This window comes from Scyliorhinus canicula, chromosome 20 (genome assembly GCF_902713615.1).
Source record: "Scyliorhinus canicula chromosome 20, sScyCan1.1, whole genome shotgun sequence".
Taxonomy (NCBI): domain Eukaryota; kingdom Metazoa; phylum Chordata; class Chondrichthyes; order Carcharhiniformes; family Scyliorhinidae; genus Scyliorhinus; species Scyliorhinus canicula.
Window position 1 is genome coordinate 61,580,831 of NC_052165.1, and position 19,031 is coordinate 61,599,861.

General features: G+C 43.9%; 1 protein-coding gene across 2 annotated transcripts in view; it reads right to left on the bottom strand.

Annotated features, from left to right (window-relative positions):
- scube1 (signal peptide, CUB domain, EGF-like 1) overlaps positions 1 to 19,031 on the bottom strand; it is a 300,902-nt gene that overhangs the window by 201,937 nt on the left and 79,934 nt on the right. For both annotated transcript variants that reach the window (XM_038780754.1, XM_038780753.1), the window contains exon 4: positions 16,844 to 16,978. In XM_038780754.1, coding sequence (XP_038636682.1) covers positions 16,844 to 16,978 — 135 coding nt within the window. The remainder of the gene's footprint in view (positions 1 to 16,843; positions 16,979 to 19,031) is intronic.

A 19,031-nucleotide genomic window follows, 5' to 3' on the forward strand; every position in this document is an offset into this window, starting at 1 on the left:
CCTACAGACCTACATCAACTTCGCCACAACATGCCCCTGCAGAAAAGGGCATTCCTATTAACTACTGAAACATAATTAGTGAAATGTCAAATCCCTCCCCTATCCTGAACCAGTAAATTCCCTAATATTGGGTGCAGTTACTTTGTTGAGCTAACTTTGAGTGCACAAGTGAAGCTGAAAACTAAGTTCCTGAGCAGGTGTAAAGATCGTTGTATGCTGTTTCTGCCACAGCCATGTTGACTCAAAGATTTTTTGAAAAACACCTTTTAAGTTGCAGTCAGAAAAAGCTGCTGACCGGAAACACTGAACAGTAGACATTGGGCGGAAATCTCCGAACCCCCCATCCCCTTGCCGGGTCGGAGAATCGGCAGGGCGCATCCCCGACGCCGGGACACAATTCTCCGCAGTGCTGCATGGGCCACATGGGCCGGCGCGTCGTTTATCCGGCCGGATGGGCCAAGCAGCCATCAACAAAAAGCCGAGTCCCACTGGCGCCATTCTAACATCCTCTGAGCCGGCGGGACCTCGGCGTTGAAGGGTCCGGCCTCTCTGCCTCCTGGCCTCCTTTCCTCCATGCCGGCTCCTGTAGCCCTGCGCCATTTGGCGTCGGAGCCGCTGCAGGGAAGGCGGCCACTGTGCATGCGCTAGTTGGCGCCCGCCCAACTGTGCATGCGCGGACCCGGCGGCGCCAGGAACGGCAGCTGTAGGCCACTCCAGCACCGTTCTAGCCCCCTGTGGGCCTCAGAATGCTGTCCCCGAACGGGCGCCGACGCCGGAGTAAAACACTCCGGTTTTTACTCCAGCGTCGGCACTTAGCCGCCCGATGGGAGAATCCTGCACATTATTCTTGGGCAGAAAAATTTTATCAAATTAAGGGGAAAATTAAAACTTTCTGCCAGTTAGAAACATTCTGATTATTTATGACCCAGTAAATAATATGTGAAAGGTGAGTTGGTTATGAGCTTTTTAAAAATATTCTCATAACACAATAAAAATCCAAATTGTGACATTTGACAGTGAGTTGAAAAAGGCATAATGATTGCAGTGCAAAGAGGAAAGCTGTGAGTTTGTCACGCTTCTGAAAATAGCCTAAAGTGTTGGTTTCATACCAATATGCTCACCACATATTGAGTCAGCAGATTGACAATCGAGAAGTTTCAAAATATCACCCATTGTGGTTCTGGCTTTTGTGTTTAAAAAGGACACAAAAGTCATTTATGCCCCCGCAATTTTTTTTAAATGTCTTGCATGTTTCATAGAATAGCATTACAGAATTGACAGTTTGGCGGTGCTGACCCGGATAAATCCTTTTTTCTTAATCATAAATATTCTGTTCATGAAATGGAATGCAATTTGGCAGTGCAACCAAAACAAAATTCAACTCTTATGTAATAAATTGCTTCTTTGACATTTTGCAGATTTAAATGTCTCTGTAAAGTAATTGGTTATTAAAATGCTTGAAACTTTAAACCAGACTCATCTAAACAAGCAGGTTCTACTCATATAAAATTCTTACACATACTGAATGAGATGAATGGATTTGTGTGTATGTAATTAATGGAACAATATGATTAGATTAATTTAACTATGACGCTACTGCACTGCAGATCTATAAATTAAATGAACCAGTAGACAACTCGAAGATCATTGCTCTTTGGCGTTTCAACCCTTGACATGCTGCCTCCAGATCAAATGAACAGATTTTCCTGTGCACGTGTGCTATAAATATACAAGGTGGAGAAACAGTTTCATTTTGGTTTCCTGGAAGTACAACTTGTGCTTTCGGAGAGCATGGGAATTCTTTGAATGTATAAAATCTTGTTTTCCCCCATGCGCCCTGCTCAATGTACTGATAGTAATCAAGAAGGTCCATGGGTCACTTACTCACAGGCTTTTTGCCAATGCCATTCGGCATCAGCACTGGAAGATGATCAAGAGTGACCTCATGACAACTTTTATCCCAGAAACAAAGGTGCCTTTGGAGAGCAAAGGAGGTGGTGGCATAGTGGCACTGTCACTGAACTAGTAATCTAGAGATCCAGGATAATGATCTTTCAAATCTCACCACAGCAGTTGGTATAATTTAAACTCAATAAAATGTCTGGAATTAAAACTCTAATGATGAATGTGAAACCATTGTCAATTGTCGTAAAAACCTATCTGGTTCAACTTGAAGGAAATCTGCCATCCTTATCTGATCTAGCCTACATGTGACTCCAGACCCACAGCAATGTAGTTGAATCTTAAATGCCCTCTGAAATGGCCTAGCAAGCCGCTCAGTTGTATTCAACCGCTACAAAAACACAAAGAAGAAATGAAACCAGACGGACCACCCAGCATCGAACCAGGCACCGGAAACGACAATAGCAGAGCCAGTCCTGTCGATCTTGCAAAGTCCTCCTTACTAACATCTGGGGGCTTGTGCCAAAGTTGGAAGAGCTATCTCAAAGACTAGTTAAGCAACAGCCTGACATAGTCATACTCACAGAATCATACCTTTCAGACAATATCCCAGGCAGCACAGTTACCATTCCTGGGTAAGACGTGTTTCATCAGAAGGACAGACCCAGTAGAGGTGGCAACACAGTGGTATACAGTCGGGAGGGAATATCCCTGGGAGTCATCAAAATCAACTCTGGACCTTATGAAGTCTCATGGCTTCAGGTTAAACATGGGCAAGGGAACCTCCTGCTGATTCCCAGGTACCGGCCACCATCAGCTGGTGAATCAGCTATTGAATACCATTTGGTGAAAGCACCGAGGGTGGCAAGAGCACTTTATGAATATGCTCTGGGTGGGGACTTCAATGTCCATCACCAAGAGTGGCTTATTAGTACCACCACAGACTGAGCTGGCCAGGTCCTAAAGGACATAGCTGCTACACTGGGCTGCAGCAGGTGGTAAGGGAACCAATAAGAGGGAAAAACATACTTGACCTAATCCTCACCAATCTGCCTTCTGCAGATGCATCTGTCCATGACAGTATCGGTAGAAGTGACCACCGCACAGTCCTTATGGAGACAAAGTCCCATCTCCACATTGAGGATACCCACCATCGTGTTGTGTGGCACTACCACCATGCAAACGCATCTAGTAATTCGAGACTGGGCATCCATGAGGCACTGTGGGAAATCATCAGCAGCAGAATTGTATTCAACCACAATCTGCAATCTCATGGCCCGGCATATCCACCAGTCTACCATTACCACCAAGCCAGGGGATCAACCCTGGTTCAATGATGAGTGCAGGAGAAACACCAGGGATTCCAAAAAATGAGGTGTCAACCTGGCGAAGCTACACCAGAGGACTACTTGTGTGCCTAGCAGCATAAGCAGCCAGCAGGGGCTGGTTAGCACAGTGGGCTAAACAGCTGGCTTGTAATGCAGAACAAGACCAACAGCGTAGGTTCAATTCCCAGACTGGCCTCCCCGAACAGATGGTGGAATGTGGCGACTAGGGGCTTTTCACAGAAACTTCATTGAAGCCTACTTGTGACAATAAGTGATTATTATTATAAGTAATAGGCAGAGCTAAGCGATTCAACAACCAGCGCATCAGATCTAAGCTCTGCAGTCCTGCCACATCCAGCCATGAATGATGGTGGTCTATTGAACAACTGACTGGAGGAGGTGGCTTCACATATGTCCCCACCCACAGTGATGGAGTAGCCCAGCATATATGTGCAAAAGACAAGGCTGAGGCATTCACAACAATCTTCAGCCAGAAGTGCCGAGAGGATGATCCATCTCGGTCTCCTCCAGGAGTCCCCAGCATCACAGGTATCAGCCTTCAGCCAATACGATTCACTCCACGTGATATCAAGAACTGGTTGAAGGCACTGGATACTGCAAAGGCACAGCAGAAGACTTATGCTCCAGAATGTGCCACACCCATGGACAAGCTGTTCCAGTACAGATACAACACTGGCATCTACCTGGCAATGGGGAAAATTGCCAAAGTATGTCCTGTACACAAGAAACAGGAAAAATCCAACCCAGCCAATCACTGCCCTATTAGTCTACTCTCCATCATCAGCAAAGTGATGGAAGTAGTCATCTAGGAAGGCTAGGAATCCTACGGCAAGCAACTCGCCTCCTCCCCCCCCCCCCCCCCCCCCCAAGCCTGTCAACCATCTACAAGGCACAAGTCAGGAGTGTAATGGAACATTCTCCACTTGCCTGGATGAGTGCAGCTCCAACAACACTCAAGAAGCTCGCCACCATCCAGGACACTTGATTGCTTCCCCCTTCCACAAACCCTCCATCACCGCTGAGCAGTGGCAGCCTTGTTACCATCTATAAGATGCACTGCAGTAACTCACCAAGGTACCCTAGTTAGCACCTTCCAAACCCATGACCACTACCATCTAGAAGGACAAGAGCAGCAGTCACCTGGGAACCCCATCACCTGGATGCTCCCCTCCAAGTCATTCACCATCCTGACCTGGAAATATATCGCCATTCCTGCGCTGTCGTTGGGACAAAACCCTGGAATTCTCTCTCTAACAGCACAGTGGGTGTACCTACACCCGAAGTACTGCAGCGGCTGAAAAAGGCAACTCACCCCACCTTCTGAAGGGCAACTCGGGTTGGGCAATAAATGCTTGCCTAGCCAGCGATGCTCACATCCCGTAAATTAAATGTTTAAAAAGTCAATTCTTGGGCAAAGTAACCAGAGGGTAATTGTGCAAGAGTATGCTGTTCAAATGGAGCATTGCCAGAGATTTAAAAAAATTAGCCAGGACTGGAATAATAGAAAGCCAACCCAGATCCACCACAAAGGATGTTCTGTGTCTGCACTGCTCTACAAAACTACCCCGGAATATTGCACAATTCAAATGTTAAGATAAAAGGGCAAGATTCCCCCCCCCCCCCCCTCCCCCCGCACCCGTCAGCTTTATTCTTCTGGTTCTGCCGCTATCAATGGGTTTTCCTATTGTTAGAAACCTGTGTCGCTGGGGAACCCGCAGGGTGTTGGGAAGATGGGGGGGGGGGGGGGGGGGGGGGGGGGCGGGTTCACGTCGGTTGGACTGGAAGGCCCCACCAGTGGAAGCGGCCCAAAAATTTAAACCAATGAGTTTATTCTACATCCAATGCTCTCAATAAAATTAATGCTCACAGGATGCATGGACATAAGAACATAAGAAATAGGAGCAGAAGCCTGCTATATCATTCATTGAGATCTGACTGTCTCCCCAACTCCACTTTCATGCCTGTCAACTCATAATAGATTCCCTTGTAGATCACAAATCTGTCTAACCCAGCCTTGAATACATTCAATTATTTTTGTAGTGTAGTCACTGCCATACTGTAGGAAGTGTGGCAGCTAATTCGTTCATATCAAGCGCCCACAAACAACAATGTGATAATGACCAAATGCTCTGTTTTTGTGATGTCAACTGAGGGATAATATTGGCTCAGACACCAGGGGGATCTTCCCTGTGACACTGCTGCCTCACAGCTCCAAAGACCCGGGTTCAATTCCGGCCTTGGGTCACTGTCTCTACGGAGTCTGCACGTTCTCCCCGTGTCTGCGTGGGCTTCCTCCAGGTGCTCCGGTTTCTTTCCACAGTCCAAAGATATGCAGGTTAGGTGGATTGACCATGATAAATTTCCCCTTCGTGTCCAGAGATGTGTAGGTTAGGTTAAGGGGTTATTGGGATAGGGTGGGGAAGGGGGCTTGTTTGGAGTGTTCTTTCAGGGGGTCGGTGCAGACCTGATGGACCGCATGGCCTCCTTCTGCACTGTACGGATTCTGTGATACTTGAGATCTTTTAAATCCACTTGAGAGGGCTGCCCAAGCCCACGTTTAAAGTCTTATCCAAACAAGAGTTTAAGACAGTGCAGCATTCCCTCAGTACTGCATGAAATGTCACCTTAGATTGTGCACTCCCTTGGTGTGGGAATTGGTAAATTAACAGGTTCTGCGCCCTTCCGTCTGATGCCCTATTACCAGCCACCCCCCCCCCCCCCCCCCCCCCCCCCCCCGGTGCCTGTTCCCGAGGAGGGTGGGGGCTTTAAATGCTACCCGATGTGCTAGCAATCACAGAAGCATTTTACTGCTTCCCCATGTACACATTTGTGAATAAACGAAGACTTGCTATAGAAGGAAACTGATGAGAGTTATTGTAGTACCTCTTGTATGCAGCTGGTAACCTGAAGATGATTAACGATATGGGGAATATACATCTAACAGGGCATAGCCAAAGGTATGTCGGCCTTTTACCTGGAACCTTATTTTAACATAGAGTAACCACGTGGGAATTGCTGCAGGTGGCACTTATTGCCTTACTGCCCTCCATTCTATGGACCATATTCTATGAGACCTCCTTCCCTTGGCCCATAAAGAGGGGTCTGTCTTGATGGATTGCAACAGTAATATCTCATTCAGAGTCATTATATTTATGGGCCCAGTGTCATAAAGAAGCAGCAACTTCAGACAATGGAGGAAACCACATCATTACGAAATTAAGTGCCGAATCATGCGGGTCCAGTGGAGGTGAGTTTGAAGGCCGGAACTGGAGCAGTGTTATGTCAGTGCCTTGATGTCCTTGCCAAAGGCAGTGATCCTTGGCAGCAGCTACCTGTCCGGCAATAACGGGGTAGCTGTTAATGAGCAATTGAGGTACCAACGAAGGAGATGAGGAGGATCCCATTGGGATCTTCCCTGCATTGAAGCAGACCTCCCTGTCCCAGTTTGGCAGTTCCATGGAGGTGGCGGCCTCCGAGCGACAGGCTCAGATCCATTGGAGCCAGAGGCTACAAGCTCCGTTCATGCAAGGCCGTGGCCCAAACAAATCCTCCCCAGGGGTTTTCCCTCTACTCTGATAACCCAACAGCTTCAGGCCTCTTCATTTATGAAGTTACAATGACACTTGTAAGGGTACTTCCCTGCTGGGGAACACTTGCATTCTCCTTTCTGCCTGAGCAGCACCTACCTCTCCCTGTGGGGCTACCAGCTCTCTGATTGAGCCTGCAATCTCAGGAAATCAGCCCACTGACCTTAACTGAATAGTGGGCACAGAGGCTAGTAGGTTCACGCCAGAGTGTACACTGCAGAACCCTGCGGGGGTGAAACATGGAAATGGCCACAACTCCTGGGAAAGAAACCTACCGTAAGATTCCACCTAAAATATCCACTTTGACCATTTCAACTGTTGCAGCTGCACTGAGATTTCCTGCCCCAGAGCAGACTGCTTATAAGTTACTCATAGTGCCGGGAATATATGTTGCAGAGATACAATTGGCTGGTTCTCTGCATAGGGTTTATGTGCTTTTTCAATGGTGCAGCCACCAATGAGGAAGGTCCAGCCTTTGGTCTTTATAAACTACAGTATTGTACGGGCTGCTGAAAAATGTTACAATTGTTTGTGAAATCCTCAAGTTATCCCTTGTCCCAACCTATATTTCATGATCTAATGCTAGAATTGCCAACTGAAGAATTTTGAAAAGAAATAGGTTTGGCATTGCATCTTCAAGGTTGTTGAATGCAGTTCCTGCCAAAAGTGTCATTTATTGAGTCAAGTAAACAAATTATGATACAGCACCAACTTGTATTTGTATAGAACCTTCAATGTCGAGGAGCATTATAATGCAAAATTTGACACCAGGCCATATAAGGAGATATTAGGACAGGTTACCAAAAGCTTGGTCAACAAGGTAAATTTTAAGGAGCATGTTAAAGGAGGTCGGAGATGGAGATGTTTAGGAAAGGAATTAATTGGACTTGGCAGCTGAAGGCATGGGCAACATCGATAGAGCAATTAAAATTTGGGGTGATCAAGAGGCCTGAAGTAGAGGAGCACACACACATCTTGAAGGGTTGTGGCAGCTGTAGGAGATTGCAGAGACAGGCACTTGAATTATTGACATTTGAAAACAAGGATGAGAATTTTAACATCAAGGCATTAGTTCATGGGAATCAATGTGAGTCAGTGAGGGAAGTTGGGTGAATGCAGCTTGGCACAAATGAGGACATTGGCCCAAACAATCCTCCACAGGGCTTTTTCCTCCACTCTGATAACCGTACCTTAGGTTTATACAGGGTGAAACTTGGGAGGCTGGTCAAGATTTTGTTTGATTAAAAAACGCATGGGCGTGATGTTGTTCTGGAGGTAGAAATAGGTGGGCTTAGTGATGATATGGAAACGTGTTCTGAAGCTCATATTAAGGTTAAATATAACACCAGGGTTGCAAACAGTCTGGTTCAGAGGGAGGACATTGGTAGACAACAGGGTTTACTGTGGCCAATGACTTCTATCTTCCAAATATATAATTGTCGGAGATGTCTGCTCACCTACTACTTGATATCAGTTAACAATGTAACAACTTAAATACAGTGGAGGGGTCAAGAGAGATGATGCTGGGGAAGAGTTGAATGTTGTCAGAGTACACATGGGAACTGACGCTGTTTTTTTTTGATAATGTCACCAAGGGGCATAAGTAGGATAAGAAGTAGAAGAGACCAAGGGTAGATCCTTGGGGAAACATCAAAGGTAACTGTGCAGGCACAGGAAAAGAAGCTAATGCAAGGGATTCACTGACTACAATGAGATGCATAAGAATGATACCAGGTAAGTGCAGGCTCTGCTGGCTGGTTGAAAATAGAGTGGCGTTGAAGGAGAATAGTATGGTCAACCAGGTGAAGGTCTGCAGACAGATCAAGAAGGATAAGGAGGGATAGTTTACCTTTGTCACGGTCACATGGGATATCATTTGCACATTCAGAAGTGCAGGAGGCCATTCAGCCCATCATGCCTATGTCAACTTTTCATGGAGTAATCCAATTCATCCCAGTTTCCTGCTCTTTCTCCCTAGCTCAATAACTTGAAATGAAAAATGAAATGAAAAAATGAAATGAAAATCGCTTATTGTCACGAGTAGGCTTCAATGAAGTTACTGTGAAAAGCCCCTAGTCGCCACATTCCGGCGCCTGTCCGGGTAGGCTGGTACGGGAATCGAACCGTGCTGCTGGCCTGCTTGGTCTGCTTTAAAAGCCAGCGATTTAGCTGGGTGAGCTAAACCAGCCCCTTTGTTTAGGCAGTGCATTCCAGATGACTGTATTAAAAAAAAGTTTCCTCATCCAACCTCTAGTACCTTTGTGAATCAACTTAAACCCTTGTCCTCTATTCCTAGCAACAATTCTTCCTTATCTACTTCATCAAATCTGTTCATGATTTTGAACAGCTCTATCAAAACTCCTCTTAACCTTTTCCATTCTAAGGAGAATTACTCCAGTTACTCCAATTTCTCCAAATAACTGAAGTCCCTCATCCTGGTAGTAATCTGGTAAATCTCTTCTATACTCTCTCCAAGTGCTAGACATCTTCCCAAATATTGTGCCCAGAATTGAACACAATTTTTAAAAAATTCATTCATGGGATGTGGGTGTCGCTGGCTAGGCCAGAATTTATTGCCCATCCCCAATTTCCCTGAACTGAGGACATTTAAGAGTCAACCACATTGCTGTGGACCTGGAGTCACATATAGGCCAGACTGGGTAAGGATGGAAGTTTTCTTTCCTGAAAAGGACGTTAGTGAACCAGATGGGGTTTTATGACAATTAACAATGGTTCTCATGGGTCATCATTAAAACTCCAGATTTTTTTAAAATTCAAATTTCACCATCTGCCTTGGTGGATTCGGATCCGGGTCCCCCGAGTGTTATTCTGGGTCCTCTGGATTACTAGTCCAGTGTCAATAACACAATTCCACCACCTCTTCTAACTACTCACAATACACTGCTTGAGACCTAACCATTGTTTTATAAAGATTCAGCATAATTTCCTTGCTATTGTACTCGATGCCTCTATTGTTAACAACAACATTCATTTACATAGCACTTTTAACATAATAAAATATCTCAAAAGTGCTTCACAGGGGTGTTACAAAACCAAACATGGCACCAAGTCTCATAAGGGGAGTTTAGGGCAAATGACTAAAAGGTCAAATCAAAGAAATAGGTTTGAAGGAGTGTCTAAAGGGAAGAATCCGAGGGGAAGAAGCAGAGAGTTGTATGTTGTAGCCACCTGGGGTGGCCACGTCTCGATTCCAAAATGGATACTCGCAAAGAGTGCAGGGAAAAATGGACAGCACTAGAAAACAAGCAGGTGCAAGGTTTCCTGTGGATTGGAACCTGCAGAACCCAGACAGAACTGAAACTACTAGCCATTAGCATAGTAATGAGCTATCTCCGGGGACAAAAAGAAACATTAAAACAATCGGTACCAGGACAGACTCCCCGGTGCCAGTGGAAGCTAAAACAAAGGCAGGCCAACGGTTACATAGAGCCCGCCCAATTATCAGGGAACAACCCCGTTATTGGAGAGAATCAATACGAATGATTGGGACATGGTCCAATTAATTGGGACCAAGTCCAGGGTCCACCCAGAATGGCGCGAAACCCCTGGGGGCTATAAAGCAGAGTCCCCAAGGTCAGTTCGCTCTCTTACTCCTCTCCATCTTCACCTTGGCATTTGGCTCTCAGCGACGAGAGGCTGCCAAGCACCAGCCAAGTAAGTCTAAGATCAACGCACGCTACGAGATAGACGCTCCTAGCTACTATTCCGTACCAGTTCGAAGCCAGCAGTATCAGAATCGGACAACGGCCATTGTTCCTCTGACTGAGTGGGCCACTCGAAGCTAAGTATAGGCTTTTAGTAGTAGTTTTAGTTTAGTTTGTGCATGAGTAAATAATTGACTGTGTGTGTAAATAAATGTGCATTGATTTCAAACTTACTAACTGGTGTATCGAGTCATTGATCAGTATTCGGTTTGAACCTTGTGGTGGTATCAGAAAGATACCTGGCGACTCTAGAGCAAAGGCAATTAAAACAGAGCAAATTAAGGGAAAGCATAACAAGCAACAATGTAGGTAAGGAATTGAAGAACTTAGGGCCTAGGCAACAGAAGACATGGCCACAATGGTGGAACAGTTAAAATCAGGGATGCTCAAAAGGCCTGACTTAGGAAGACCACAGGTTTGTCAGAAGGTTGTGGAGCAGGGGGAAATTAAAGAGATAAGGAGGCGGGTGAGCCCCAAGAAGGATTTGAAAACAATGATGAGAATTTTTAAATCAAAACATTGCTTTACTAGAAACCAATCTAGGTCAGTGAACATAGGAGTAGTAGGTGAACAGAACTTGGCGCGAGTTAAGACTCATGCAACAGAGCTTTAGATGACATTAGAGGGTGGAAGGTGGCAGACTTAGTGATGGTGCAGCTATGTGGTCAGACTGTCAGCTCCAGGTCAAATATGATGCGGGGATTAGTCTTTATTAATTTGACTGTTGCCAGAGATAGGGGTGGTGTCAGTAGCTAGGCAACAGTTTGGAGCAAGGACCGACAATAATGGCTTCAGCCTTCCAACATTTCATTCGAAGAAGTTTCTGCTCATTCAGCATTGGATTTCAGACAAGCAGCCTGATAATTTAGCAGCAATGGAGGAGTTGAGAGAGGGGGTGGTGAGATAGAGCTGGGTGTTCCAATGTGCATATAAAAACAAGGTAGAGCTTTTGAATGATGTCTCTAAGATGCATTATGTAGGGGAGAAATACGAAGGGGCCAAGGATGGAACCTTGGGAGATCCACCATAGGTAAGAGTGTAGGATCAAGAAGAGAAGCCATTGCAGTAGATACTCTGGATACAATTAGATAGATATAAATGGAACCAAGTGAAAACAACAAAGCTTTGGACAAACTCAGCTGGAGGACAGTAGAGAGGCACTGGAGGAGGATAGTGTGATCAACAATGTCAAAGGTTGAAGACAGGCTGAGGTCAGTTCATCTTTTTTCAGTGTCTTATGTAACATGTGACCTTGATAAGAGTTACTTTGGTACTGCGGCAGGGCAAAAAACTGGATTGGAGTTATTCAAACATGGGTTCCATTTTTTTTTATAAGTCTTATTTCTCAGGTGTATTTGTTTCTTTTTAAAATGATAGCATTTAGCTTATATTGCCTCTCTTCATTTGTCTCGCCAAAATATCTCTGGGTTAAATTTCCTCCCCAAATGTCTGCTTATTTTACCAGTCTCGATCCTCCTGAAGCCCATTATTATCCTCCTTACAGTTTATTACATTTCCAAGTTTTGCAACATTTGCACGCTTTGAAATTTCTGTCCTACATTTCCGAGTGCAAGTCATCAAGACATATAAATCAAAAGAGCAGCGGCTCCTGAGGGACACCATAATATGTTATCCTCCAGTCTGGAAAAATAACCGCTCACTAATACTCTGTGCTTTCCTGCCATTAACAAAATTTTGTATCCACAGTGCCATTGTCCTTTTAATCACCTAGACTTTAATTTTGCTGTCAAGTCTATTATTTGGTACTTTTTCAATTGTCTTTTGAAAATCTATCTGCGCGACAGCAAGCATTTTACCCTCATCAACCCCCTCTGTTACTTCAGCAAAGGACTCAAGCAAGCTGGTTTAGCTCACTGGGCTAAATCGCTGGCTTTTAAAACAGACCAAGCAGGCCAGCAGCACGGTTCGATTCCCGTACCAGCCTCCCCGGACAGGCGCCGAAATGTGGCGACTAGGGGCTTTTCACTAACTTCATTGAAGCCTACTCGTGACAATAAGCGATCTTCATTCATTTTTTCATTTTCATTTTTCAAGCTGGTCAAACATGATTTGCCTTCAATAAATCGGAGATTACTTCAATTTATTAGTCAATACTTTTCTACATGACATTTAACTTTGTCCTGCATTACTGTCTCAATGTTTCCCCACTACATGCACTTGGGAGGTCCTGAAAACTGTGAAGGTAGAATAGATTTAGCTAGATGATAAATTTTTTCAATCCCATTCCAAAATGATTTGACCTAAAGTATCAGATACTCCGGACTGCTTATTTAAAACTAAAGCTGCTGATTGTGTCTGGGATCATTTGCCAAAAACTAACATGGATTAAAATAACATCCCGCATTCCTTTTACTCTTTTTACTCGGAGTCTTGTCCAACTAGATGAAGCACAGAATAAACAACCAAAATAAAGCAACATTTACAGGAAAATGGAGATGGCCCACATTACACCATTGATTTCCATTTAACATCAGCTCACGCAACTTGTGTAATGAATGAATTTTCTAGCCCATTAATTTTATTTCAAATCATGTCAAGTGATATGCTTTCAGGAATTTTGCTTGTGTAAGGGTTGCAAATTGCATTGGGCATAATTATCATGCAGTCACTTAACATGTTCAAATCACAGTGTCCAAGAGCACACGGTGCTTGAACTATAATTTTTGGACTCAATTCCTCAGCATGTTTGTACAACAAAGCAAACAATAATTTATTTGGTGCAGGTAATTTTTGTTTAAAATTTTAAGGAGTTGGTTTACAAAACTATTGCTGTCAGGAAATCAGCCTGTGAAGTTAGCAACCATAGTGCCAAGAAATTAATGATGTCTGCACAGCAATCAAAACATGACCCACAGTCCGTTAAGGTTTGCAAATGAATGTCTAGTAGAGAGCTTTGTATATTATTGATAAAAAGCAAGTTTATTTTTCTTAGTGAAAGTTTTCTTTCTGTTGGCAAAGTTCCACTGTAAATGTAGAAAGTTCCGTTCCGTTTTGTATCACAGTTGAAAGTACGCCTTATAGAGATGCTTCACAGGATATTGAGCATTACTGACTTATTTTAATCTGATATGAATACACCATGATTTAACGGTGCCCTGCCTTCTTTTCCCTCCCCAAAAACACATTCTTTTGGAAATAAGTACTTTGGATCAAGCCCGACAGCATGCCACCTCCACTAAGTCAAAATTAAACTGTATTGACTCCAATGTTTTCCTTGAAATAAGGCCAACTCAAACCAAATCCTGCAAAACACTACTTCGCAAGTGCCTGAGGGCTGGTTTCGTAATGTTAAGATTTATAAAGCAAGTGGGTATCATGCATTCCACTGGTTCCCAGAGACCAATACTGTGCATAAAATATATTGAAACATCTATCATAAGGCAACCCTGTGACATGGCACAGGCTTATATCCTTTATCTGCACAGCGAACTTTCAGCCTCAGCTGAGCAACTAGGCAGCATCACTGAACAGAAGTGAGTCTCCGTAGGTTAGAAAGAAAGTAAGAAAAATCAGTGTCAAGGTCGCTAGAGGCTGTTCTTGTATGTTAGTGACCCAACTACATCGACACAATATTAGATGGGTCTGGAGTAAGTTGTTAATTTTCAAAGAGGAAAGGATGCACTGTACCGTGGAAGAACATTATAGAATATTCAAAAGATGGGTGAGAGAAGAGGCTCTACGACATGAGCCAAGATTTGATTTGGACTTGCACAAAATATATTTTGGATAGAAAATGTTACTCTCACGCAACCACAATTCTCAACCATCAGCCACCTGTTTGCAGGCAAGAAGCTGGCAGTTAGCATAATGCGCTAATTAGGCGAATATGACCGACCACACAACTGATTCAAATCCCCATTCAGCAGCACTCCTTAAAAGCTGGACAATTACACCGGCGAGATAAACTTTTATTCTAGAAATTTCACAATATCGTCATTTTTATTTTAAATCAGAAGCTGAAATTAAAATTAATGAGTGAAGCTTTAAATGGTGAATTTAATATACTCAAGTAGAGGTAACAGTTCTTCATTCACCACCTCATTAGGATGGGGCTTGATGGAAAATACAATTAAGCTTTAGAAAGCCACCGCTCCCTCACTTTTCCTTGCTCAACAAATTGCAGGTAATTTACCACAGTCATTTGGAAGCTATTTTCCCTTGCGAAATCTGCCAAACTGCCCTGTTAAAGAGCTGAAACAACATACTGCGAATGACAGAGATCGGAAAAAAAGACAGGAAATTCTGGAAATACTCAGTAAGTGGACAGTCTCTCTCTCTGAAGAGAGGGTTTGTGGGCTGAATTTTACTGCCCCACCCTGGTGGCGGGGACACGGAGGCGGGAAGATAAAATGACGGTGAGTCACGTTGAATATAATGCATTCCATAGTTTCTCAATGGCAGACAAGCAGCGGACCCAGGTGCAGATCCAGATGCTGGGCGAGATCCAGATTAACATATTTAAGTGAGCTATTAAGCTAATTTAGAGGGGGGACGGGGGGGTGAGTCAAGGATCCCTTAAGAGGCAAGTTGGGGTAGTGGGAAGTCCGTAGGCCACGGTGGGAATGTTGAGGGGGTCGGGAGATCTGGGTGGCATTTAAAAATGCCGCCCCAATTTCTTCCTATGCTGACGCGCTCAGCTCATCCATGCAGGAAATTAGATAAGTGCGACTTCGGAAGGATGTTTCCCGCGGAGACTAAAAAAAACAGTCCTGTTTGATAGCGGGGTCATTCTCGCTGCTGCATGTTCCAGAACGGGTCTCTGCTTTGGGGCAGTACAATAGCACAGTGGTTAGCATTGTTGCTTCACAGTGCCAGGGTTTCAAGTTCGATTCCCGGCTTGGGTCACTGTCTGTGCGGAGTCTGCACGTTCAACCTGTGTCTGCGTGGGTTTCCTCCGGGTGCTCCGGTTTCCTCCCACAAGTCCCAAAAGACGCGCTGTTAGGTGGATTGGACATTCTGAATTCTCTCTCCGTGTACCCGAACAGGCACCGGAATGTGGCGACTCAGGGATTTTCACAGTAACTTCATTGCAGTGTTAATGCAAGCCTAATTGTGACAATAAAGATTTTTAAATTGCAGCCTCCATTTCTGGTTTGCACATGAGCATAGATCTTCACCCTGTCCAACTGTACATCAGAAGTAATTGTACCAAATGACTAAAAACAGAATGTTTACATGTGTTGCTGAAAGGGGCTCTGCAAACAAGTCGTGGCAATCTTTCCTGTCTATCAAACAGTTCAAGGAACAAATAAAAATGTAGACATGCTGAAAAAGAGGAACTAGAAGTTAAGCCTGCTGGAAGATTAGACCACAACACTGATAGTTAATTAAAATAATTAAATAATTAAAATAAAACTATTCTGCAGTTGAAAAAGTAACATGAGCAGTCACAAGAAATTAAAATTTGCTTATTTTTCAGACAGGTACTGTTGGAGGTATGTGGTTTTTTTTTAAAAGCCTATACAAGAAATGTTCTATGCAAATGAGCACAATGGAGAGAGAACATAATCTCTTCTGAACAAATTAACTTGGCGTAGAATTGCTGTACAAATGTGTTTGACCAACAGAAATATGGGAAAACAGACCAATGTGTTAATCTATAAAATGTCCTAGTTTTCTATCATTCACGTAACAAAAAACTGTACCATTCAAGCAAAGGTCTGGAACTTTCACCACAGCGACTAGGCTCATACTGAACCTTGTAAGTCTCAAAGTCACACTGTGCAACTATTTAAGTAAACGGTTAATACCAATGTTAAAACAACAAAGGAATTCATCTGTTAATATTCACATCATGCTTCCTAGGGTGATTAGCTTTACTCACATTTTGAATTATAACTGACATATTTGCATTTCGAAACACAAAGATTAGAAATTGCCCAAGTTGCATTTTCTACTTCGCAAAACAAGACATAAAAATCAAAATGATCACCCTGCATCAATTTTGTTTTTAACAAACAAGTAAAAGAAACATGCACCTCTTGTTCAGCAATACAATGTAGCTTCCTTGTGAAACTCAGATTCTGCTCAGCCTCCCCGGACAGGGGCCGGAATGTGGCGACTAGGGGCTTTTCACAGTAACTTCATTGAAGCCTACTCGTGACAATAAGCGATTTTCATTTTCATTTAACATTGACTTTTGAGACATGATGCAGCATATGAGAGTTATTAATCTCATGAGTGTGTTTGTTTTTCACTCTCCCTCCCCCTTCCCTCTGTGTGCTATAGCAATCCCCTATTTTGGCAGAATCAGACTCACCATTGGACCGATGGATGCAGGTATGCTGGTTATCACTCAGAAAGAATCCCTCTTTACATTGGCATTCATAGCTGCCCATGGTATTAACGCAGATTTGCTGACATCCACCATTATTGTCATCACATTCATTGACATCTGAAAATTTGGGGAAAAAAGAGATCATTCAGCTTGGCAACAGTTTTGGGACACAAAGTAAAATATCAGCCCTCACTCAAAACCACGATAGCGAACTCAACACAGACAAAACTAAATGACAACAGCATATCAGTCAGTGCCCGCTGCAAAGTTGAATTTTACCTGCATGCTAAAGTTGCAGTAACAAGAACATAAAAAGCATGGAATTAGAACAGACTAGTAAACTCGCTTCTTCCAAGCTATATATTCACTGCTCTCCTGTAAACTCAATCTGTAGTCTTTAATTAGCTCATTGCAATTATCTACCCTCCATCCCCAAATCCATTCGGTAGTTGTTAAGTTTTTTTAAAAAAAGATACTTGGTACATCATGAACTGGATTTTCTTTTCTGACAGAAGAACTCATGACTGCAGAGGTAGAGGATAGGAAAAGGGCAAGGTGCCGTGTGTAAGTTGCACCATTCTGGGCTGGAACAGCAACTTGTTTGTAAAAAGGATCTTTGAGAAGTAGTAAACCATGATCTCCTCCGACCCCTCTTTCTCATCTGTTCATAGTTGCTTTGGCTGAGAATCTACCTTACATAGAGATGGTAAGTTTCTCAAAACCTCTGATTTTGCTGAAGGCTTGTTAAGTTTCCTTCTCCACTCTCAGGCTAAGTTAAATACACCCCCCTCCCCCCGCCCAGTGTCTATATTACCCATTTCTCTAATGAATGAGGCCAGAAAGGCATGAATGTTATTGACTCCCCACAATGGAACTCCAATTTTTCCAAAATAGGTAGCGACACCGCTGCCAAAGATCTGATGGTTATTGCAGCCTTCATGTTTCAGGAATGAATGAAAAAATAATTATCAGGCACAGATATGTCGGAAGAAAAATATAGGACCCTACCAAGAGCTTGCCCCATGGTCACATTATCTGTGCTCGGAGACCCTGAAACATCCAGCAATGGAAACAGATCAGCTCTGCATTCAGTAGGCTCTTGCTTCAAACCAATAAAGATGGTATCCAATGTACATTCTGCACCTTTAGCTTAAAAAAAACCACACCAAACACTGTTGTGGGACCCACGTGGCCGGGCCAATTAGGCTTTCCATCAGTCTCGTGGAGAGGAAATCAGAGTATTTAAACCCGGCCCATGTGTTGAGTTGGGCGTGGTAGTCCCTGCGGGGACCTGCATACATAGTCTTTTTATACTTCTGTAAATAAGCCTTTCATTCCCAATGCTTCACGTGCGGCTGCTTCTGTGAACTCAACAACAACAAAAGGTTCTTCAGCTCAAGCTTGCCTCCACCACGTTTCATGTAAAACCCACCTTGTCTTGGTTTCCACCGAATGTATTTCATTTTCTGAGAAATAATTCTCCACACACACTGACGTAATGAAGCAAAACTTCAGGATAGATATTCGGGTACACGCCTCCATTCTTCAAACTTTAACTGGCAGATTCCATTTTCCTATTGTCAGGAGCTCTACAACTTGTGTGTTCTGTAAAATGTTTGATCATCTCTGGCTTTACTTATGCCTATTACCTTCAATCCCATTCAATACTTGATAATTATACTGCTCTTTTCAGTGTTAATTGGTATGCCTATAATTGCTTTTCCTGCCAGTTTCTTTTTTAGTCCTGCAACTATTCAGGGGAAACATTGTAGTAATTTTCAGATTTATTTGAAATCTGTTCATTTTTAAATTGTCTTTCTCGCCGGAGAGAAGAGTCCAAATCCGATAACCTGCTTACATTAGCAGTATCAATCTTCAGCCTTACAAAAAAATGCGCATGGACTTCCGATGGCGGCGATGATCAAGTGAGCCGCACATTCGGCGGGCTCTCACTCCGGCGGGCCTTGAGGGGTTGATTCCCCGCGATAGCGGAACTGCAGAGCGGCAAAAAGGCGGCCGCGGAAGTGCGGGGGAGCGGGCTGCACTGCATGGAACCGCGAGAGTCCAGGAAGCAGAGGAAGAGAGAGAGAAAGGGACAGAGGCAAGGAGCAGGGGAAGCTGACCTGGAACCTAAGATGGCGGACACACGGACCTCGGACTCAGCAATCCA